A 24,201-nucleotide genomic window follows, 5' to 3' on the forward strand; every position below is an offset into this window, starting at 1 on the left:
ATTCGTAACAACAAATCCGGCGATTTCTTTTGCTTGTTGCTTCATTCTCACGAAAGCAAATGCAAGAAAAGCAAGTTGACGTCGCCGCATAAGAACTATTTCTATGTAAAGCGAGTTGTGGTGTTTTAAGTAAAATGAATGAATAGCGATTCTTGTTCTGACTTCTTGCGCTGATTACGACATGCGATCGCCGAAGAGAGTGACAAGTTGTGAAATAGCAATGGTGCCCTTGATTTCTTTTTGCAGATATGCGACAATATTTAACGCGTATTCACGGACATATCAAAATTTCTGGTCGGCGAGCACAGTATTATATCGATAAGAACGTCAATATACCTCATCGACGATCATCATCATCATCATCATCATCAGCCTGGCTACGCCCACTGCCGGGCAAAGGCGGCTCCCACACTTCTCCAACTACCCCGGTCATGTACTAATTGTGGCCATGTCGTCCCTGCAAACTTCTTAATCTCATCCGCCCACCAAACTTTCTGCCGCCCCTGCTACGCTTTCCTTCCCTTGGAATCCAGTCCGTAAACCTTAAAGACCATCGGTTATCTTCCCTCCTCATTACATCTCCTGCCCATGCCCATTTTTTTTCTTGATTTCAACTAATATGTCATTAAATCACGCTTGTCCCCTCAACCAATCTGCTCTTTTCTTATCCCTTAACGTTACACCCACCATTCTTCTTTTCATAGCTCGTTGCGTCGTCCTCAATTTAAGTAGAACCCTTTCCGTAAGCCTCCAGGTTTCTGCCCCGTACGTGAGTACTGGTAAGATACAGCTGTTATACACTTTTCTCTTGAGGGATAATGGCAACCTGCCAGTCATGATCTGAGAATGCCTGCCAAAGGCACCCAAGCCCATTCTTATTCTTCTGATTATTTCAGTCTCATGGTCCGCATACGCGGTCACTGCCTGCCCCAAGTAGATGTATTCCCATACCACTTACAGTGCCTCGCTACCTATCGTAAACTGCTGTTCTCTTCTGAGACTGTTAAACATCACTTTAGTTTTCTGCAGATTAATTTTTAGATACACCCTTCAGCTTTGCCTCTCCAGGTCAATGAGCATGAGTTGCAATTTGTCCCATAGTTACTAAGCAAGGTAATATCAGTGAATCGCAAGTTACTAATGTATTCTCCCTTAACTCTTATCCCCAATACTTCTCAATCCAGGTCCCCGAATACCTCCTGTAAACACGCTGTGAATAGCATTGGAGAGATCGTATCTCCCTGCCTGACGCCTTTCTTTATTGGGATTCTGTTGCTTTCTTCATGGAGGACTACGGTGGTTGTGGAGCCGCTATAGATATTTTTCAGTATTTTTACATTCGGCTCGTCTACACCCTGATTCCGTAATGCTTCCATGACTGCTGAGTTTTCGAGTCAATCAAACGCGTTCTCGTAATCAATGAATGATATACATAAGGGTTGGTTATATTCCGCGCATTTCTCCATCACCTGAGTGATAGTGTGAATATGATCTATTGTTGAGTAGCCTTTACGGAATCCTGCCTGGTCCTTTGGTTGACAGAAGTCTAAGGTGTTCCTGATTCTATTTGCGATTACCTTATAATACTTTGTAGGCAACGGACAGTAAGCTGATCGGTCTATAATTTTTCAAGTTTTTGGCGCCCCCTTTCTTATGGAGTAGGATTATGTTAGCGTTCTTCCAAGATTCCGGTACGCTCGAAGTCATGAGGCGTTGCGTATACAGGGTGGCCAGTTTTGCTAGAACAATCTGCCCACCATACTTCAACAAATCTGCTGTTACCTTATCCTCCCCAGCTGCCTTTCTCCTTTGTATAGCTCCCAAGGCTTCCTTTACTTCTTCCGGCGTCACTTGTGGGATTTCGAATTCTTCTAGACTATTCTCTCTTCCATCATCGTCGTAGGTGCCACTGGTACTGTATAAATCTCTATAGAACTCCCCAGCCACTTGAACGATCTCATTCATATTAGTAATGATATTGCCGGCTTTGTCTCTTAACGCATACATCTGATTCTTGCCTAGTCCTAGTTTCTTCTTCACTGCTTTTAGGCTACCTCCGTTCTTTAGAGCATGTTCAATTCTATCCATATTATACTTAGTTATGTCAGCTATCTTACGCTTGTTGATTAACTTGGAAAGTTCTGCCAGTTCTATTCTAGCTGTAGGGTTAGAGGCTTTCATACATTGGCGTTTCTTGATCAGATCTTTCGTCTCCTGCGATAGCTTACAGGCATCCTGTCTAACGGAGTTGCCACCTACTTCTATTGCACATTCCTTAATGATGCCCATAAGATTGTCGCTCATATCTTCAACACTAAGGTTCTCTTCCTGAGCTAAGGCCGAATACCTGTTCTGTAGCTTGATCCCCATATCGAAGATATAGGACCCATATTGTTATCTTCATCACTGGACTGTAGCACTGATATTCCTTGGGTTTAACAAGAAATTGAACAAAACGAGAATCGGGTGCAATGTCCGAGAAAAAGAAAAATAACTCGCTTTTCTATTATCAGTGTCACTCGCGCTATGTCTACTGCGATAACACGATTCGCGTCATCTTTTTTGGTGGCCATTAAGAGTGGTAGCCAGGATACAGGTGATCGAGTTCACTCAGCAGGACTGTGTATACAACGCCCGCAATTGTGGCGCGATCGTAGTGACTGGATCGCGAATCAAATCGCCCTGAGGTACGTTCATCCACAATAACTTATTGTGATCAACGTGTAAACAAACCTTCGCTGTCTATTTTTTTTTCATGTGGCGTCTTTCGTTGAATGCTCAACATTCTATATTCTTTAACGCCAGAAAAAATAATAAAAATCAGCCGGCTAGCCTGGTGGTAGTAGGTGGTCAAAGTTTCGTCGGCCTCTTCGCGCTATTTGGTTCAGGAATTTCTTCGGCTAGGGCTAGGCTGCACCTTAGTTCAGGGGCTTGACACGGATGAATGGATGGACGTCATCAGCGTCCTCTTGCAACGGGGCAGTGGGTTGCGCCACCAAGCGCTTGCTATTACGCTGCCTAATGTCCTAACTAGCTTAAAAAAGAAAAAAAAAGAAAAGGAAGAAAACCCACGATGAATTCCCGTAACCAAATCTTCTGACCGCTTATTGTGAAAATTGTTTTTGTACCTATCTGCTTTTTGTCTTTTCCCTACTTTTCTTTCACCAATCTTTCAATCGCCTCTTACTAATCTCCCCTGCGGACACGTTTACTTTTCCCCTGCACTCGCTGAACCCAAGGGTTTCAGGAAACCATTGGTGCCTAAATCGAGTGCTAGTCAGATATCTTCACTGCCTAATAAAACATGCTCAATCGTTTCTCTAGCTTTACCGCACAAAGCACATGCTTGTTCTTCCTTCTAATATCTCGCTTTATAGGTGCGTGTTCTAGGCATCCTGATCTCACTTCGAAAAGTAAGGAGCTTCCCCTTGAGTTATCATAAATTGTTTCTTTACTGATTTCGTTTTTTTCCTCCTAAGTAGTTGCTCATGGCAGGTTTCTTTTCCATTGCCGCCACCCATGAGATTATTTCGGCCTCTCTGGCTTTCCACTTGACGTTCTTTGTTGCCGTGTTGCTCACCCTACATGCCGCATACTTGCTGGTAAGCTTCCTAGTTCTTTTCCTCCACTGTGAATTAATGTTTTTCATATACAAATACCTCAACACTCTCGCAGCCCATTTCCTTTCTTCGATATTCTTCCGTCGTTCTTCATCATCAATTTGACTAGGAGCTACCCACCCTTCAAAACTTGTCTAGCCCATATCACGCTGCACAGCTTCATTTGTAGTCTTCCCGTGAGGGCCCAATGCGAGGCGTCCCACTGGCCTTTGGTTGTCATCGCATCCCGATTGCACCCTTGATTTCAAGCAAACAATCGCGTTTCAAAAAGTAAATGCTCGAACCATTACACCTTTCCCCATACCCTGGAGAACTTCGTACCTCTTGTACCCTATAGCGCTCTGTGTTTTACTATGGTCGTATTTATCTTGCCCTTTACTGTTATTGTTTTTTTCCTGTGTTTCAACATATCTAGTGACTTCGTTTATTCATATACGAAGATATTTATATTCTTTTACCCGAGGAATTTCGTGGCCTTGTATTGCCACTGTCTGTACACTGTTTTCATTGAAAACCATGACACCTGATTTTTTCCCCTAGGGATTGGCAACGTCGCCACGCGGCGGCTGGGGGAAGGTATCACCGTGGTGAGAACTGCGAGCACGAGCCTTCGGCACACTAGACAGTGCATTCTAGGCACTATGCTTGTCCTAGCTCGACATGCGCTCCATGCATTCACACAAGTGAGACTGATTACCGACTGCACACGTTTTGGGAGCACCTTCAATTCATTGTGGAATAAGTGCTATCAATAGAGGCCGGATGTTTAGGCCCTATTAAGGTAGCTTTGAGGCACCTAACACAGACACCTGAAACATCATTTTAGGCACGATTGGTGCCGAAATATGCGGTATGAAATTAGCACAGTTTCACCATCAGGGCGAATCAATGAACGCTATAGCCAAAGGTTAGAATATTACACGAAGTGTCAGACTCGTGCTGCCTGTCACTTCAACGTGAACTAAGCGTCGAAAGCACAGCGCAAACGAAGCTACCAGCACTAGGCTCACTTTGCCCACATATCAGATTGCTTTGAAGATGAGGCCCGCGCGACGGCGCACTGTGTCCACATCGCAGATCGCTTTCAAGATGTGGCGGTCGCGCCGTACACAATAGCCGCCGAAGTAGAACGCCCCGCAAGCCCACTCCCCTCCCCTTCCCCCTCCCGCCTCCACCACCGTCCCTCCCCTCGGTGCCTCACGCGTGACGGAAAACGGCGCGCTTCCTCGCCGCTTTCCTCCCTAGCGCGTGCGAGAATTACCCGCGGTCGTCGGCTGACTCCCGCAAGCTTCTACTCGCACGTACAGCATGTGTCACGCGGCGAAGATGTTACCGTGCTTCGATTTTATGCGGAACGTTACGGTTACGCTGACTGCAGAAATGCGCCTGTAGTGTCGATATAAGGACTATCGAAATAAAAGATATCAGATGCATGTCCAATGTCACCAAACGTTACAGTTAAGTATAACCAAGCGCTCAATAGTGCACGTTTACAAATCTTTATAGATGTTATAACAGCAGTAACAGATATAATCTCTAGGATTTGGAGTAGAAGATACTGCCTCTCCTCAATCAGAATAAGTCGCCCGACTGAAAACAAGTTCGCGACATCGAAGAGGAGACTGGGGCGTTTTTTTTTTTTCATTTTCGTATATTTGACGGCTTCTCGCACTCTGCAATACTCGAGTGTAGTTTAGCAGGATGCGTTATTGGGCAAGTTGGATCATTGTATTTGCAAAGATTGGATGCGCTTTGTAGACAATCACAAAGTAGACGGGACAGGCGCAATGCGCTTGTCCCGTCTACTTTTTTGTGATCGTCTACAAAGCGCACCCAATCTTTGCAAATACTCGAGTGTTCATTTGCGAGAAATTCGAAATTTCTTTGAGCATAAAGAATACATGTTCACTTCGTGGTTGCTTAGTGGCTATAGTATTGGGCGGCGACCTTGTGATAAGCACGAGGTCGCCTGATCAAATACCGGTATTTGCATAATATTTTTCCACAGCTGCTGCCACAATTATGTGACGACTCGATAACTGTTAACCAGGTTTTAATCTTAAGGATTTCTTGCATACTGCTGACTTTGCACTTCGCAAGCTGTTTTTTTGTTTAATCACATGCTGGACTGTTAGAGCATAAAACTCCTTGGACGCGCATACGCATATTTAAATCAAAAGTGCGGGTGAGAGCTGTGCGCTATCCAGCGTTTATTGCAGAGGAGCAGAGGTATTGCTGGTCTAGTGCAAAGTTCAGGTAAGCGGCCATTGGCTGGTACATGTTTACAACCACAAAAGGAAGACACGAGTCACAAAAGCTGGTCACCTATAGGTACAGGCGACAGTAGTTCTAGTGAACTTTGCATGCTTCAGCCTAACACACGAGCAGCGCATTATACAGTCATGTCTTTCCTAGCTCCAATCGGCAGTAAACCTTTCTCAACGCTGCACCTTTCTCGGTGAAATCCATGTGTGCAGTGCAACAATCAGCTGTGTCCTCACTTCCGAAAGAGGAGACTTTTGGTGCTCGTTTTCTATGGCGCTATTGACCAATGTCAGGCAAGTGGTGGAAGTTCCTCCCAAGCTCGACTGACGTCTGTGTATGCGCTTGTTTGGTAGATAACATTGCGAGGTAGGTTGCCATTAGCAGCAGTGTATGTTAATGCTGCGAGATCTTGTGGAAAGAAGTAAGCCAATGTGTCTTCGAAGGAGGAATAAACTTTTATTTTGGAAACAGTATTCCGGGGTAAGCCCCAGTTCTACTCTCGGTCGGGGGTCTCCTCATTCCAGGAACCCTCTGGCCTTCGCTGCTTCCTTGGCCCTGGCGACGAGACGTCGTTGTTGTTCCAGGTCCTCGGAGGCGAGCTTGGCCTCCCACGTTTCTATGAGGTCTTCGCTTTGTCTGGCGTTGCAACAGTCTCTCGGTGAAGGCAATGCGTCTTTGTCTAGATGCCATGGACATTCGAGGATCAGGTGCGCTAAGGTGTCCGGTACGCCGCACATTGGGCAGTGGTATCCTTGTAGCGTTGGGTACAGTCTATGCATGATGATTCCGTGGATATAAGTATTACTTTGCAGTATTCTGAGTGTAGTGCTTTCTTCTTTGTTGAGCTTTGGGTGAGGTGGTGGGTACACCCTGCGTTCCAGCCTCTGATGTTGAAGGATCCCTGAGTACGTGATGGGTACAGTCTCTGCCTCCGCTGGCGCAGACCGGGCGTCTCGAGAGTAGAAAGGGTTGGCCCGGCAGGTGTGGCCTCGGGCCGCGGCATGTGCCGCTTCGTTCCCCTCCAGCCCCTCGTGCCCAAGAACCCATGTCACGCAGGTGTAGGGGATCGGAGTACTGCGGTGCTTCAATAGCTTCAGTGCTTCTGTCGACACGCGACCTTTAGCGTAGTTCCTGACGGCTGCTTGAGAATCGGAGAAGACAGTTGCGCCCATGCACGTGGTAGTTGCTAGGGCGATCGCCGTCTCTTCTGCAGTCTCGGGGTTTTGTGCACGGACTATGGCAGACGCTAGATTTCTGCCCTGAGAATCTACGACGCTCAGGGCGTAAGCGTTTCCTTGCGGGTATTTGGCTGCGTCGGTGTATCTGGCTTCCGGATCTTGCCTGTGTCTTCACCGTAGAGCATCCACTCGGGCTTGTCTTCTTTCCTTGTGGTACGTGGGGTGCATGTTGCGTGGAATTGGGGCTATGCACAGGGATTCGCGGAGGTTTGAAGGAATTCTTTCTTTTCGGTCCGTGGTGGCTATAAAGGTTTCACCGTAGCTCAGCCGTTGCAGCATTGATCTTGCGGTGGGCGTGAGCTTCAGTCGTTCTAATTGACTGGCTTTGTTAGCTTCAGCTAGCTCTTGCCAGGTGTTGTGTACGCTCATCTTGAGAAGTCTCGTAGTCAAAGCCGTACATGGTAGGCCCAGGGCGATTTTGATGGCTTTCCGTATTTGAATGTTAATTTTTTCTACCTCTACATTCTTCAGCGTGAGGTAGGGCGTGCCGTATGTTATTCGACTGGTTAGGAGTGCTTGCATCACGCGCAGCATGTCTTTTTGTTTAAGTCCGCTTCTATGGCTTGCAACTCTCCTGACCAGATGCGTGAGCTGTGATAGCGTTCGCTGTAGTCGCTTGAGGGTGGCCGCCCCGGACCCGTCTTTGTGTATGTGTAGCCCTAGAACTCGTAGGGTTTCTCCTTTTGGAATGCGCGTTACATTGAGGCTGACGTTAGGATCGGGTTCATCGTAGCCGGACGGTCTGCCTCTCGTTCTTGGCTTGAGGACGAGGTGTTCGGACTTCTCGGGAGCACAGCGGAGGCCGCATTTGTGCAAGTAGCTCTCGATGGTATCTACTGCTTCCTGTAGGCGTGTTTCTTGTGTTCCAGTGTTTGAGGCCCTTGTCCATAACGTGATATCATCTGCATAGAAAGCGTGTCTTACGTCTGGTATCGCGTCAAGGAGGCTGGGTAGTTTGATCATTGCGACGTTGAAGAGCAACGGCGATATGACCGAACCCTGCGGGGTGCCTTTGCTCGGTAGTCGGAAGCTGTCGCTGCGCAGGTTGTATATTCCAACTGTGGCCGTGCGGCCCGTGAGGAAATTCCTGACATAGTCCTATGTCCGAGAACCGCAGCCCAGGTCTTCGAGGTTGCAGAGGATAGCTTCGTGACTAACGTTGTCAAAAGCTCCCTTTACGTCGATGGCTAAAATCCATGATTTGCTTCTGGTACTCAGGTGGTCGATGAGGTCTTCCTTGAGTAGAAGGAAGACATCTTGCGTTGACAGGTTCTGCCTGAAACCGAACATAGTGTTTGGAAAATATCCGTTGTCTTCGAGGTACGAGGTTAGTCGGTTGTGAGTCATATGCTGGAAAAGTTTCCCTACGCACGAGGTAAGGGAAATTGGGCGCAAGTTCTCGATGCTGAGCTGTTTATTTGGTTTGGGGATCATGGTAACCTCCGAGTGCTTCCATGCAGCCGGTAGCTTTCCTCTCTCCCAGCATGCATTGAAGTACTGGAGCAGGGCTGCGGTAGCCTGCTGCGGAAGGTTCCAAAGATGCTTGTTCATGATCCGATCTTTGCCCGGGCTGGTGTTTCTGGTGAGCGTCGATAGTGCTGCAGAGAGTTCAGCATGCGTGAAGGGTTGGTCAAGGTCGGGGTTTGGTTTCCCACCGTAACCTTTGTAATGTGCCGCCGTATTAACGGGTGGGTCGCCGCACAGCTTCTTCTGAATTTCTCGGAGGAGGTTCTCTTCCGATCCGGCGTGGTTGTGCACGAGCCTACAGAGGCTCTGTCGCTGCTGCGTCTTCGTAGGGCCGTTGTCGAGAAGGGCGCGCAGGAGATGCCACGTCGTCTTTGTGCTCAGGGTTCCCTGGAGTTTGTCGCAAATTGCGTGCCAGTTCTGTCTTCCTAATCTCTCCGCGTATGCCTGTGCTTGCTAGGTGAGGAGGGCAATTCGCTTCTTTAATTTCTTGTTTAGCTTCTGTCTCTTCCACCTCTTGAGGAGAGTTCTTCTGGCTTCCCAGAGGTGGAGGAGGTGCGTGTCGACGGCTGGCACTACTTCATTCAGCTGTATTGTTTTCGTGTGGCGTTCTGCCGTGTCGAGGACTTTCTCCAGCCAGTCATCTATGTTCTCGATGGTGGTCTCGACATTTAGCACGTCTCTGAATGACTTCCACTGCGTTATCCGCGCTGTTCCAAGCCTAGCGGGCTTGCGAGTGTGAGCCACGGTTAGTTGAAGGATGTGGTGATCGCTGCCCAGGGTTTCTGGGAGTGGGCTCCATTCTGCCGATGGCACGTTTAGCGTGAAGGTGAGATCCGGGTTTGTGTCTCTGGAGACACTATTACATATCCTCGTTGTTTGGAGTGGGTCATTCCACATGGTGAGTGTGTGCCGTTGTGCAGTGTCGTGCACTCGGGCTCCTTTCTTCGTGGTGGTCTGGTATCCCCAGGCCGTGTGTGGGGCGTTGAAGTCCCCTACTATAACGACTTGATGACCATCGGTGCGCTTCTTAATTTCTCTGACAAGGTGGCCGAAGTCTGAAAGGGCGTCTCTGGGAGGGCGGTACACACTGACTACGAATACGCTCTTGAGCGATTTCCTCTCCGGTATGACTTCGATTAAGGTGTGTTCGATCGGTGTATTGACGGGTTCCAATTCCATGCGTTTTGTTTGTACGTGGGCGTTGTACCCTTGCAGCCGGACGTTTTGTGTATTTGTTTCTTGCAGCGCTATGAGGTCGGGTGGGTCTTGCTTGACAAACTCTTGTAGGGTAGCATGCCGTGGTCGATAGGAACGACAGTTCCACTGCCATATGCGGAGAGTTGAGAGCGCATTTGTAGTCCTGTGATTAGGGACCGCCATGTTCGGTTGTTTCTGTTCCCTGCCGGCGCTCGCGGGTAGGTGAAACTGAATGAGAGGCACTTCGGCCATTTGCTCGCGGCCGCTTTCTGTCGGGTTGAATGTCATTTAGTGACGTGTTGAGGTGCTGTTTTGTTACGTACGTCTTCTTGATGTGGGCTATGAAGTTGTTTTGTTGCGCGGCGAGTCCATCCACCTTGGCGTCTAGCGTGGTGACCTTATTGGCTATAGTTGCGGCGAAATTCGTTATTGCTGCCTGGATGATTTCCTCAATTGTGTCGTGGGTACTTTTCATGCGAGTTTCTTGGAGGATTTGGAATCTTGCGTCAAATACGGATTGAAGATCTGCGTCGAGAAGTGAGGGTCGCGGCTGTGCAACGTTCTCTTGGACTTTCGTACATCTCTGTTGCAGTTTATCAATGATATCTTTTTGCTCCTCGCACTTCTGTAGAAGCCTGTTTATGTTGTTTTGCTGTATCTGTTGACATTGGATCAGCTTGTCGATGAGGGCCTGTTGGCTTTGTAGTTGGCTGTTTTGATTGTGCAACGTGTTTTGTTGAATTTGCACCTTATTTTCGAGAGCCTGAAGGGCCGCAGTTTCGGCCGACAAGAATTTTGAGCTGCTCGTGGTTCTCGATCCACTCGATCCGCTTACGACATCCGCGTAGCTCACGCGTTTCGGCGAGTGCGAGCGTGAGCGTGATCGGGAAGGCGATCGGAGTATAGATCTAGATCTACTTCGTTTGGGGATGCTGCCATCACTGCCCCTCAAGCTGGTGGTTGAGCTTCCTAATTGTAGGAATTGTTCGCCGCCTGAGCTCCAGCGACTGTTTCTCACTTTGAGCCTGTCGATGCGTTGCTGTCGTATGTTGAATGGCGGCGGGTTGGGTTTCAGTCTTTTCTTGCAATCTGTGCTTGCAGTTTCGTGCCCTTCTCCACATAACTTGCATGCGGGTTTGCACTCGTGGTCGGGTAGCTGATCGGTTTTGCCACATTTAGAGCAGAAGCCTGGCAATGGTCTCGGGCAGACATCCTGGCGGTGTCCCGTGTTGCCACAAGTTCTGCAGTATTGCACTGACTTGCGGTAGGGTCGGCATCGAAAATCGAGACTCTGAAAGCGGACACAATAAGGAACGTGCGATCCTTGAAAAAAGATCACGGCCGCGGGCGATTGCCCGAGCATACGAGCGTGGAGGACGGTGTACCTCGCTGGTGCGCGAACACTTGCCTTGAGTTCTTCTTTACTCGTGCCGGGCAAGAGTTCGCTTATTACGCCTCTGGATACATCGTCTGGGGTTCTCGTGTTGCCTTTTACAGTTGTATTGTGCTGATATTTTCGAGTTTCTTCGCGTCTTCTCAGTCGGCCGTGCTTGCAATAATCAGGTTGTCAATTCTTTGCACTTGAACACACACTTTTTCGCCCAAGTCTTGCTGCGAGAAACCGCTGGCTCTTCCGATGGCGTGCATAATGGCGACATTGTTCCACTTTGCAAGCTCGAGGCCTGGTTGTGGGCGGAATACGACCTTGTAGTCGTCGACTGGTAGAGGCGGCATTCGGGGCTTTCGCTGTTGCAGTGGTGGTGGCTTTCCATTCGTTTGTTGCTTGGCTGGGTTACTTTCTTGTGTCGTTTGATGCTCTGCGTCCTTCTTGCCTTTTCTGCCCCTCGTAATCCAGGTGCTCTCGCGTTCGATAGTTCTTCCGTTGCTTGCGTCATAATTCCAGGCAGTTTCTGTGTTGTTTACTTCAGTCGGGTCCATCTGCATTGTGTTTGTATCTTCCAGCTGTTCTCTTGGTGTGTTGATTGCTTCTATTGCTGCTTCGCTCATCTCGAGAGCTCGCCGCTGCGTGGGCAGGCGCCCGTGCTATGCTCGCAGATACGCTCGAGCAGCGCGAGCACGCGCCACGGGGTTGCAGCCGCTCGTTCGGCGTTGGGCTTAGCTAGGCGGCTGTGCGGCCATTGCAGAAATAAGTAAATATGACACTCACTTGATGGTGGCTAGTGTCCGCCGATTTCTCTCGTCTTGCCGGTTATACAGTTGGCAAAAAGAAAAAAAAGAAAAAAGCAAACAGAAAAAAATGACAGTTTCGACAGAAAGGTGAAGCATTGCCAGCGATAGCAAAGCATTAGAGAGCTACACAAAATAAGGTTTGTAGTTTTATCGGCTGTATGAATTGCAGAAAACATTCGCCTACTAACTATATTAACAAGCATGGTGCCCGGCACCCGCCGTGATTGCTCAGTAGCTATGGTATTGGGCGGCGACCTCCTGCTAAGCAAAAGGTCGCCGGATCAAATACCGGCCACGGCGGTCCCATTTCGATAGGGGCGAAATGTGAAAACACCCATGAACACCCTAGACTTAGATGCACGTTAAAGAACCGCAGGTGGTCCAAATTATTCCAGAACCTCCTACTATGGCGTCCCTCATAATGAAATCGTGGTTTCGGTACGTAAAATCCAACATTTTAATGTTTAATTTAATGGTACCATGCGTGCACAGGCAAACACGAGGACATCTCACTCGGCGTCACAACGTTGGTGTGATAACGAGTATTCTCAGCGACGGGGCAATTGCTGCCTGTCGCATCAGTGCTCACTGTTGAATATTATGCTCCGAAAAAGAAGAGAAGACGACGAAGTGAGAAACGAGCGTGGAGCCGAGCGCGCCTGCATTTTTCAGTTGTTTTTGCAAGCGTCGAATAAAGAAGACGTTCTCTACTTCGGCTCCGCTTGCTGGTTTTCAACATATGGTGCCGTGACCAGGATATCAGATCTACAGTTGAAGACCCCTGACGATGAAGCGAGCTACCTGAAGAGGACGACCGGCCGACGCGATCAACGCGACGACGCTGCGACAGAATCGAAGAACGATCCACGTCATCACGAAGCCACCGATTCCCGACGTGACGACATGGAAAGAATACGACGGAAGCGTGCTGCTGTTCGAGCGGCGGTCACCAGGATCATCAACGACATGACAACTCTTATGCAGACGGAACCAACGCCATATGGTGAGCTGACCGACCATCTTAACCTATTGAAGATAAAGGAAACTATGCTTACGGACCTTGATAACCAAGTAGAAGAGCAGGTTACCGATGATAACCTTGAGGATGAGCTTGAAAGCGTCGGACAGTATCAAGAATCTATCATCCTCGCGAAATCCCGCGCTGAACGCATTTTATCCGATCAGCAAACAACGACTACGCGCGAATCTCACGATGACTTTCGTCAAGCACGCGCATACGTTAAGCTACCGAAGCCCGATGTGCCGAAGTTTCATGGTGACCCCATTAAATGGCCAGAATTTTGGGATCAATTTGAGTCTACTGTTCACCAGAACCGATATATCACAGACGTAGACAAATTGAAATATCTTCGGAGCTACTTGATGGGTAAAGCGGAAGTTGTCATCAGCGGCCTGTCGACAACTAACGAGAGCTATAGCGCAGCTATAGAACTTCTCAAAGAAAGATTCGGTCAGAAGTCACTGATTGTTAACGACCACATGCGTCGCCTTCTAAACCTACGTAAAATTCGTTCTTGCGAAGATTTCGAAGGGCTTCAAAGGTTGCATGAAGTGCAGACTCGCGTGAGATCCCTGCATAGCCTTGGCGTCGAAGAAAAAGAATATGGAGTGCTTCTGAAAACTGCGATAATACAAAATCTTCCGCAAGAAATGGTACTCCGTTATAATCAGCGCATCTTGTCTTCGACAAATACAGGCGTTACTAGTGACAGGCTAAATGAAATGTCTGTTCTTCTAGACTTCTTGAGTCTTGAAGTAAGAAGCCGGGAACAGACTATAATGATGACTTCTGACAAGAGAGAACAAGCTTCAACCGCAAAACGACAATCCAGTGGGAATTTCCAAGGTTCTGCTTCTATGCTAACTGTGAAACTGACTCCAGAGAGTTGTATATTATGCGGAGACAAAAATCACTCGGTGGATGTTTGCACAACGGAACTAACATTAGATGAAAAGAAAGACAAACTACGCAAATTAGGGTGTTGTTTCCGCTGCGCTCGACAATTTCACAAAGCTAAGGAATGCCGAAACTGTAAGAGATTAAGCTGTGCAAAATGTAGGGGGCGACGTATCACCACGATGTGTGACCCAAAATGGAAGCAGAAGAATACGGAAACGCAGACAACTGTTTCCAGCTCGTCAACAGACTCGATAAAGTGCACAATTCTTCTGCAGACCGCCCAAGTTTGGGCTGTGGGCACTGGAAGCAGGTGCTTTGTAAGAATGTTGATTGATGGTGGCAGTCAGCGCAGCTTCATCACAGAACTGTCTAGGAAGCTGAAAGCCACTGTGTCAGCCGAAGAGCAGCTCACAATCTCGGGATTTGGAAACGTTTCAGCACCGCGGAAATATTATCGAAGAGTACGAGTCACGCTTCATAGCCAGTACGACTCAAACTCACTAGAAGTAGAGGTGATAGAAGTTCCCGAAATATGCAATGACTTGTCAGCAATGACAGATACAAATGTACTTGCAAAGTTGAAAAGCAAGAACTTACGTTTGGCTGACGTCAACGCAGTTCAGGTCTCGCCTGAGCCTGGAATAAGCATCCTTATAGGTGCCGACTATTACTGGCAGCTTGTCAGCGGAAGAATTCATCGACTGAACGACTCCTTGACCGCCATAGAAACTATCATAGGATGGACACTTCATGGAGATACCAGAAGTCCACCTAAGTTCTACAAGCCGGAAACCGTAAGGAACTTCAACGTATGCCTAATGGAAGCCAATGTTTCCCAGCAACTGAGGTCTTCCTGGGAAATAGAACATCTGGGGCCGACGAACGAAGACAGACTTTCGAAAGATGACGAACACGTCCTGAAGAACTTCGTGGAAACAACTATTAGAAACAATGGTCGCGAGCAAGTTGAACTGCCGTGGCACAGCAATTGTTCCCAGCCTAAAAATAACCGGGATATCACGTTAAAGAGGCTGGAGTCCTTGCAGAGAACGCTACACCGAGAACCAGAGTTTCAGAAGGAATATGACAGTGCCATTAGGAGCTACTATATCAAAGACTATGCTGAGAAGGTCACAATGGACAGTGCGAGTGAACACATCACGTACTATATGCCACACCGAGCAGTAGTGCGACGCGACAGAACTACACTCTTAGGCAAAGTTACACCCTTTGGCTTGCCCCTTCTGCCACACAACAATAATCGTTATCTGCCTTGATGCGTTTCCTTTCTTTAACGCTGCGAGCCCGGAACTTTCCAGTAACGAACGGCACGCGCGTTATCAGAAGGGGCACTCCAAACGGTGTAAACTGTTCTATGCTGATAACACGCGTGCCGTTCGTTACTGGAAAGTACCGGGCTCGCAGCGTTAAAGAAAGGAAACGCATCAAGGCAGATAACGATTATTGTTGTGTGGCAGAAGGGGCAAGCCAAAGGGTGTAACTTTGCCTAAAAGTGTACGACTGAAGTACGGGTGGTATCCGACGCCTCTTCTCATGCTCCGGAGTCACCTTCACTCGACGACGTCTTGTGGACAGGGCCGAATTTGAACCTCAACATCATCGACTTACGGCTGAAGTTTCGCAGCTTCAAGATTTTAATTTCCGCCGATATCAAAAAAGCCTTTCTTCAAATATCGCTGGCTGAACAAGACCGAGACGCGTTTCGTTACTTCTGCTTTGAAGAAGAATCTTCCAATATTGAAGAACTGCACATCACAAGGGTTCCTTTTGGTGCCTGCAGCAGTCCCTTTCCCCTGGCTGTAACTCTGCGACACCGCTTCCAACTAGTAGAAGACAAATACCCTTCTACTGCGAAACTATTGAAAGATCTTCACAGACTGGCGGCCACTACTAGTTTGTCGGCTACTGAAGGACAGTCATGGAATTCTTGGACCGAAACTATCTTCTTCAGGAGTCCAGAAAATAAAGAAGCCGATACAGAGACAGAGACAGCGAAAAGAGAAAGCGATGCCATGAAATTAAGAAAGGAGGATACGGAACTTTGCAGATGTTGTCTAGCGTGGTATGATTTGTATTTAGTTGTCTGTGAAATATGGAACCAAGTCACAAAACCACGGGCTCTACGAAATCACTTGGAGCAGCGGCATGGGAGCGTTGACACCTTTGGTCGGGGTGACCACACTGCTGACACGTCCGTGCTCCACCCGGCGGGGGGAGGGAAGTCGTCGGGGCACAGCTCCTTGTCATTGTCGTCATCATCGTCGTCTTCAACGTCATCGTCTTCCGCGCCGCGACACTCGAGCGGGCCTGCTGGGCGCCCGTCGTCAACAGAAAAGGCTCCATCTGGGTCATCACTGTCAGGGAGGCACAGCAGTACTGTGGAAAGGCTAAAACGCAACGACCACACGCTGGCCCTCGTTGTCCGGGTGCAGCGAATGCCACTTCCACGACAGCCTGAAGCCATGGCTGCCCGCAACAGCTCGCCAGGCCATCAAAAGGAATTACCTTCACGCCAGCAGCCACCACCTTACACCCCTGGAGGGCTAGGACTGCTGTCTGGGCCGGGGCCAGGGCAGGCCAATCACATGCACCCGACGCATGCACCAGCAGCACGTCAGCAATGGTGCCTGCGATGGCTTCCACTGCGGCACCTACGCCCATCAGGAAGACACCTGCCAGCAATGGTTCTACCACGAGCACAGAAAAGTGTTCATGGTGCCGTTGGCAAGTTCGCTCATGCAAAGTGCGCACTTCTAGTGGCAACACGTTGCGGAGACCGGCACAGATGCGGTACCACCTAGAATCTGCTGGACAAGCTCCGTCTTGAAAGGAAACAAGCACACGCAAATTGTTCGGCCGGGAGCTGTTGAATATTATGCTCCGAAAAAGAAGAGAAGAAGACGAAGTGAGAAACGAGCGTGGAGCCGAGCGCGCCTGCATTTTTCAGTTGTTTTTGCAAGCGTCGAAGAAGACGTTCTCTACTTCGGCTCCGCTTCCGGGTTTTCAACACTCACGAAGCGCGCAAGAACACGTCGCCCCTGAAACCACCAGCCGTCTGGGTTCGACTAAGCTTTGCACCCACCGCCGACATCCCCGCTGCCATACTCATACGCGCCATGCGCGGCCCTGGCCAGGCGAGAAGGCTCGCGCTAACCCCCCCCCCCCCCCCCCCCCTTTCCTTGCGCGGACGAGACGGCCTCGCGCATGCCCACTTCCTTACGCGCGCAAGAAGCCTCGATCCTTTCGGCTCACCTTCCCCCATGCTTTTTGGCACACTTGCAGCATATGGCGCGGCGTAGCGAGCTTATCGCACTTACAGCGCACCTTATGATGACGTCGGTGCCAAGATCGAAAATTCACCTGCAGTGTCCATTGAATTGCTCTCCCAAATAAAGAACTCCCCAGGAAAGCATGTTTAGGTGTTAAAAGTAGGCATCTGTAGGCACGATAAAGTGAGCGCTAAGCCTCTTTTCAGACCGTAATTCGTGCCCATACACTAAACGCGTGGGGCGCAGGAACAAGTAGGCATTTGCCTGTACTCCAACATCTAGATACCAACGTATGCACGACTCTAATCAACAATTTCATCCTTATCAGAGAAGCTCAGTGCGAATTATGCTACTTAACTTGGCTACTTAGGCACAAATGACTACCATTTCATGATTTGCGCTTTATTTAACATGCAGCACGTTGCCGCAAGGATGCAACTAGATATACAGCAGTTACAAATGTTCAGCGAGAGGATATATGACGTAGCGGCGAGGCTTTAGCATAGGTCATATTGAACCTATAGTTTCAAGCGAAATCCGTACAGGAGCAATAATAAACAAGCACTGCTTCTCGCCTTTCAACTGTGAATTCCAGATCACCAGCAAAAAGGGTCAACCTTACTTATTCACGGCACTGTAAAACTTGCTGCGCTGTGGCCGGTGTGCGACTTGTAAAGATGAAACCGGCACGACGTACGTGAGGCAATATACGCTGCAGAAAGAGGGCGCTGCCGTAAACTTAGCCATGCCGTCCGTTACACTGTCCCTTGGATAGTTGTGTACTCTACGCCCATGCACACCAGCAGGCGAGTAGTTATGCTCACTTAAAAGCGCGGTGTGGCTCGTGCGTTTGCGATTCGTTCTCATCAGAGATTCGGAATTGGTTTACAGAGAAGATATTCGAGTGGCCCTTCATATAATAAAGCAGTAAGGCGTGCGTGGGAGCTGCTTTTTTGATACTGGCCGCCCCCCGCGCCCCCCCAAAAAAAAATACTCATGCTCGGTAATTTGCTCCGAAATCTCGTCGGAGCGAGGTATCGTTTCTTCATCCGGTGCCTTCCGCTTTTATTTGCGCCAGTCTTCCGTTATTGAATAGTTTGGCCTCACTTGCGCAGAAACTTCGCGCGCCAACTGTACATTAGTCTGCACGCCTGGAACACGTAAACGCATGGCTGCAAGTCTCGCAAGTATACGGTGGTGGCTTCCGCACCGGCAGATGCATGAATCCAGCCAAGAACAGCCATTCCATGCGCATCAGTTGTGCTGCGGTGGTGTCAAGAGTGTCGGGCCTCTGTAACCGTCCTGCCTCATTAATGCTCTCATGGGACTAAATTGCAACACTCCTTCGACGACCAAGACTGAGCGGCCGTTTCTCAAGGAAGTTGTCCGCAGAACCTGCCGCGTATGGCGCAGAACGCAAACACAAGCACTGTGCTTCGTCTATATGTATCAAAGTAAATCATTTTTATTTCCCCGAAAGAACACTTTCTGAAGGGGTTCATTGGCTAACAGTAGTTATAGATAGCTTGACTTGGCCACTGAACCTGTGACAAGGCATTTCGGACGACGATAACACATGACCAAAAGGCACAATGCATAATATGAAAAAAGTAAAACGATGCAAATTTTATAATTGTACGTCAAACCAATAACTCAGGGAAAAGAATCAGCACATATACCATGCAGATTTTTTCAAGAAACAAGAATGAGCCACATTTAAGAAATACGCGACTGTACTCACTTGATCCCACACTAAGTCTTCGAGCGCCATCACAGCTTCGCCGTAGAGACGCCACGCTTTTATATCGACTTTGGTTGGGCGTTGCCTTTACCAAAGCCTATGAATTCCGCATAGGGATGACCGACACCCCAACCTGTGACCACTGCGGCCATGAAGAATCAATTGGCCATACTTTGTGCGCCTGCCCGCAGTACAGCCCACAGAGGGCATGCCTTCGCCATGAACTTGACCAACTGGACGACAAACCGCTATCCGAAAAAAGAATTCTACAAGATCGAAAGGACCTACCGTCACAGAAGAAGGCCGTGCAAGCGCTTTTGCGCTTCTTGCGATCTACCGGCCTGCGTGAATGACTTTAACTGGAACGCCTTTTGTGTGTGTGTCTCCATGTGTGCGCGTTCCTTTTTTTCCCGTTCTTTTTTTTTAGTGTTTTCCTCTCTGTCATCTTTCTAACCCCTATCCCCCATCCCCAGTGTAGGGTAGCAAACCGGCGACTCATATCTGGTTAACCTCCCTGCCTTTCCTCTTCATTCTCTCTCTCTCTCTCTTCAAGAAACAACTATGAGCTTAGCGAACGTGGCGAATATCTCGATGAGTTAGAAGTTTAGGTGGATAAACTTTGCCGCGTCTAGCTAAGTAGCTAACTGGTATAACTGTTGGCGCATGAATTTAAACCCTGATAAAACTGTATTTATGCACATGGCTAATAAGAAACAAACATTTATTTGCCAATACAGTATCAAAGGAACCCCTATTTTATTAACAGACAGTTTTAAATATCTTGGCGTCACAGTCGCCAGCAAACTCACTAGGTCCTCGCAAATTGAAAAACTTAGTTCGTCCGCACGCAGGAAGTTAGGCTTGCTAAGGCATAAATTTAGAAGCGCTCCCCTAGCACCAAATTCCTCGCATATGGTACAATAATATGGTCTAGTTTGGAGTATGCATCTGACGTTTGGGATTCGCACACTAAGAAAGGTAACAATCCACAAAATCCAAAGATTGGCCATCCGTTTTATTTCCAACCATTTTCGCCACTTTTACTCCCAAACTGAGTTAATGAATAAAACTAAAATTCAATCTTTAGAATGTCGAAGGAAGATCAGAACACTAAAATTTCTTTTCCATTTATCTAGCAAATAAGGGTATTCTAGACCTAACAGACATCCTTGCTCCGTTATCTTCACGTCCTACAAGACGATACCATTCATACAACTTCACCCCTATCTTTGCCCGTACGAGCACTCTTAATACATTTTTTTCCTGGCACGATAACAGTCTGTAACAACCTGCCGCACCAAACCATTTCCGGAAGTACACTAAAATTCATTGATAGTTATAATCAACTCTGATTTTAATCTGGTACTTTACTACGTTCTCGTACGCCTGTATTATTATGTACTTTGTTGTGCACATTTTTTCTGTAACACCTGCTTGGGCCATTCCTTGGCTTGCAGTATTTTCTAAATAGATAATAAATAAATATTTTTCATTACCTTTTTATTAGGCAGTTGCTTATATGACAAATTTGGAGACTGTAACATTTCAGAGTCCATCTAGTTTCTTAATCTTGAAAATTGCATTTAACTAAATATACTCAACTTTAAATTTGAACGTTATATTCAGAAATTATTGAAACCGAGTAGCCGGGAGCGCATGAAAGACGGCCTCGCTAATACGGCTATCTTCCCGTGATAATGTACGTGACGATGTTTCAATCACAGAGAGTCACGGCCACATGCGTGCCAGGAAAAAAGTTTTAAATTTTGTCGCACTTTTCGCCCTGGTGGGTTTGGCAGTGTGGCTGTTCCATCAAAGCAGGGTAGACTTTTTGGGCTTCCGGGGCACTCGGCCACGATAAGGCCTACATTGAGCGCTGAAATTCAACGTCGAATATATTGAATTAGGTGCCATCTACTAAAATAATGACAGCGCATTAGATTGTGACTGTTCCCGAATTTGTCCTGATAAGTTAACTGCTTTCAAGGTTATAATAAGAAGGCAGCAAATTTTTGTTAATTAGTATTTTGAAACTTATGTATTACATGAAGATATATGTCTGTCTCACCCATAGCAACTGCTTTGCAAAAACTTCGTACTCGCTAACACCCTGTTTAACCATGCGTGTTTATCTAGCCTCCTTTGTTAGATATACTGGTTTAACACCTTGTATATGGAAACTGTGGAACGCGACATTTATCCACGCTCGTTGCTGATGCATTTAAATCCCGCTAGATCTCCACGTGCGCAGAGATCCCCCATAGATCTGAAACTGTCCAAAAATGGGAGACGTATCCTGTGCAACACAAGGACTCACTCGCAAGGGAATCCGCAGCGTCTTTCGCACTCGACGAGCGCCACTGGTCGACTTCGTGGCAGCACACAGCTCTCTGCAAAAAGAGAGGCACATATTTTTGAAAAGATATTTACAGCATACTTCAGGCCCTAAATTGGTCCTAGCAGGAGGGGCAAAAGAAAAAGACAACAATAATAACTACAAAAGCACAGCAAATTACATTGCAGTAAACAGAATATAAAGGAATGACACATAGCCGGAACAGGAAACACTAAATCTACAACTGTCAATAAGCAACTTTGTCAAAGGCATCAGTACTGGTTAGTAGATCAGTCGGGAGTAAGTTTCATTGCGTTATTGTGCGCGGAAAGAAAGAGAATTTAAAACCATTGGCTCTAGCGTTGTACAGTATTAGGGATTCCAGGTGATAATGTTTTGTTAGGCGTGTTGTGGTGGACTTAATAAATGCATCAAGACTCATGGAGAGTGTTATTTTGAATAAGAAAAGTAACTTCAATATTCGAATTTTTCTTCGCATTTCCAGTGTCTGTATTGTAGAAAAAGACGAATAAACGGAGCTGGCGGGCACTGCGAGAAGAAGAAGTTGGTACAATAAGTAGCTCTTTGTGCCAGCGCGACCGAAGACAAAGAAGAAAGGAGCATTCCCGCGCGGAGGCTTCGTTGTGTTCGCTGCTCGTTCGACGCTCCTGCCTGTTCGCTGTTCTAGCCTAGCTGCTGTTCTAGCTGCTGCCGACGATGAACCTGCCCCGGTGAAGGAACTTGGAGCTCGGGTCTCGCTGCTCGCTGCTCGGTTGTCCCTGGTCCCTGCTGGCCTCGACAGAGCGACCGTTTCGTTTACCTGCAGTGGTGTTTTGGCTGAGTATCGGGTGGTTTAAGGTGTCTCAATAACCATATTTTAGTTCCTGGTTGATTGGCATTCCTTGCGTCAGCCGTCTTGAGCTGATGTCGACCAGTTCTCCTGGCCAGGCGCGATCCGCCTGGTCAGCATCCCTGCCACCTAATGAATTGCCCATAGATTTATTTTTTCGCAGTGGCGTCAGCACCATTCCTGTGGCGCTTGTGCCTACCAATGGAGGTTCCATCAGGATCACGAATCCACAGGCTGTCCAGAAGGCACTTAAGGCCACGTCCAACCACTTCCAGACCATCACTGATGTGCGAGCGTTCGGACGGGGAGGTATAGTGTGTCGTTCACCCGACCAGACCTGTGTAGAAGACCTCTTGAAATGCACTTCATTCGCTTCCACCCCGGTGAGTGCTTTTATTCCGCCTCACCTTGCGTGCACCAAGGGTCTTGTACGGGGCGTAGACTCCCGATTAAGTCCTACTGAAACCCTGGACAAGCTATCCGCAGCAGGCGTCATTGCCATCTACCGTTGCAATCGACTGGCCAATAACGAGAGGGTTCCGACAGAATCTGTTATTGCAACGTTTGTGGGCACATCATGTCCATCTGAAATAAATGTGTGGCCTCTTGTGTTCCGTGTAGAGCCGCTTGCGTCACGTCCAATCCAGTGTAAGAATTGTTGGAGATTCGGGCACAGCGCAGGAGGATGTAAGTCTAGCTTGCGTTGCCGCACCTGTGGGGATGGTCATTCTTCAAGTGAATGCTCTACTCAATCTCGAAAGTGCTGCCTCTGTGGGGGAGAACACCCAGCAGACTATTCGAACTGCTCAGCTCGCTCTCAAGAAATACAAATTCTTGAAATAATCGACCGCCGTCGTTGCTCCCGAAGAGATGCAATTTCAGTTATCAAAGACAGGGCCTTCGGATACTCTGGTGTTACAGCGCGCAACACTCCAAGCATGGATCTTAACCTCTCAGAAGCAATTGACTCTGCTGTGGAAAAAGCAATGGCTAAAGCTATGGACAAATTGATATCCAGTCTCTCTGATTGCTTAGCACAAATCATTTCCAGCCACATGATGCAAATATTGCAGCCCAATAAGACACCAATGCAGTGCCCAGTATCTAACGCCACACCTCGAACGCCTAGCAACGAGGTAGAGACGCCTTCCACAGTTGCAGAATATTCCACAGACACTACTTCGGTAGTCCAAACACGCGAGGATGAGCCCTCTTATTCAGACGCTGTTATTGCCACAGACATGGAACTTGACACTCGAGCTCCCAAACGTATGGGGTCCCCAATTTCAAAAACTATGAAACCAAAATCAAAAAAGAGTCAACCAACTCCTGTGCTTACAGAAAGTATTCTAAAGGCGGCAGTTGCCGCTGCTGTGCGTTCTACACCATTGGACAGTTGAAAGTGCTGCAGTGGAACTGTCGTTCTATATTTTCAGCTTCAACAGATTTATCTTGCCTATCTATTCAATTCAATCCAGATATCTTACTTCTTCAGGAAACGTGGCTTTCACCAGAGAAAAATTTTCATCTAAAAGGTTTTCGGTCCTTCCGATTAGATAGAGACTCGCGAGGTGGAGGATTAATGATACTTGTTTCCAGTAAAATTTGTCACAAGGCAAAAATTTCTTTTCAAATCATGGACTGCGACTGTGAAATTTTGGCCATAGATTTATGCCTCCCAGGATACCATCCATTTTCAATTATAAATGCTTATTTCCCCAGCGGCGTGCAAAGTACACGTCAACTTGATAGGGCTGTGGCTGCCTGTAGAAAAGAAATTTTGTTTGTAGGGGATTTCAATTCGCATCACGTGTCGTGGGGGCAAAAAACAGATGTGTGCGGTAAGCGACTATGGGAGTGGACGATTGATAGCCACCTTTCATGTCAGAACACAGGACAAGTAACGTTTGTTAGAGGACCCTTCCGTTCAGTGTTAGATTTGACATTTTGTAGCGCTGGCATCAAGGTTTTGTCGTGGGTAGCGGTTGAATCAGCAACCAACAGTGATCATCTTCCTGTGTCATTTGAAATCAATTGTCCAATAACATCTTTAGAATACCAGGCATGCACATTTATGGACCATACGA

At 47.8% G+C, this 24,201-nt stretch overlaps 1 protein-coding gene across 1 annotated transcript in view; it reads right to left on the minus strand.

Annotated features, from left to right (window-relative positions):
- The window catches only part of LOC126524711 (uncharacterized), a 313,342-nt gene that overhangs the window by 203,457 nt on the left and 85,684 nt on the right, over positions 1–24,201 (minus strand). The window contains exon 4 of the mRNA XM_050172996.3: positions 21,247–21,319. Coding sequence (XP_050028953.2) covers positions 21,247–21,319 — 73 coding nt within the window. The remainder of the gene's footprint in view (positions 1–21,246; positions 21,320–24,201) is intronic.

This window comes from Dermacentor andersoni, chromosome 3 (genome assembly GCF_023375885.2).
Source record: "Dermacentor andersoni chromosome 3, qqDerAnde1_hic_scaffold, whole genome shotgun sequence".
In the NCBI taxonomy this organism is placed as follows: domain Eukaryota; kingdom Metazoa; phylum Arthropoda; class Arachnida; order Ixodida; family Ixodidae; genus Dermacentor; species Dermacentor andersoni.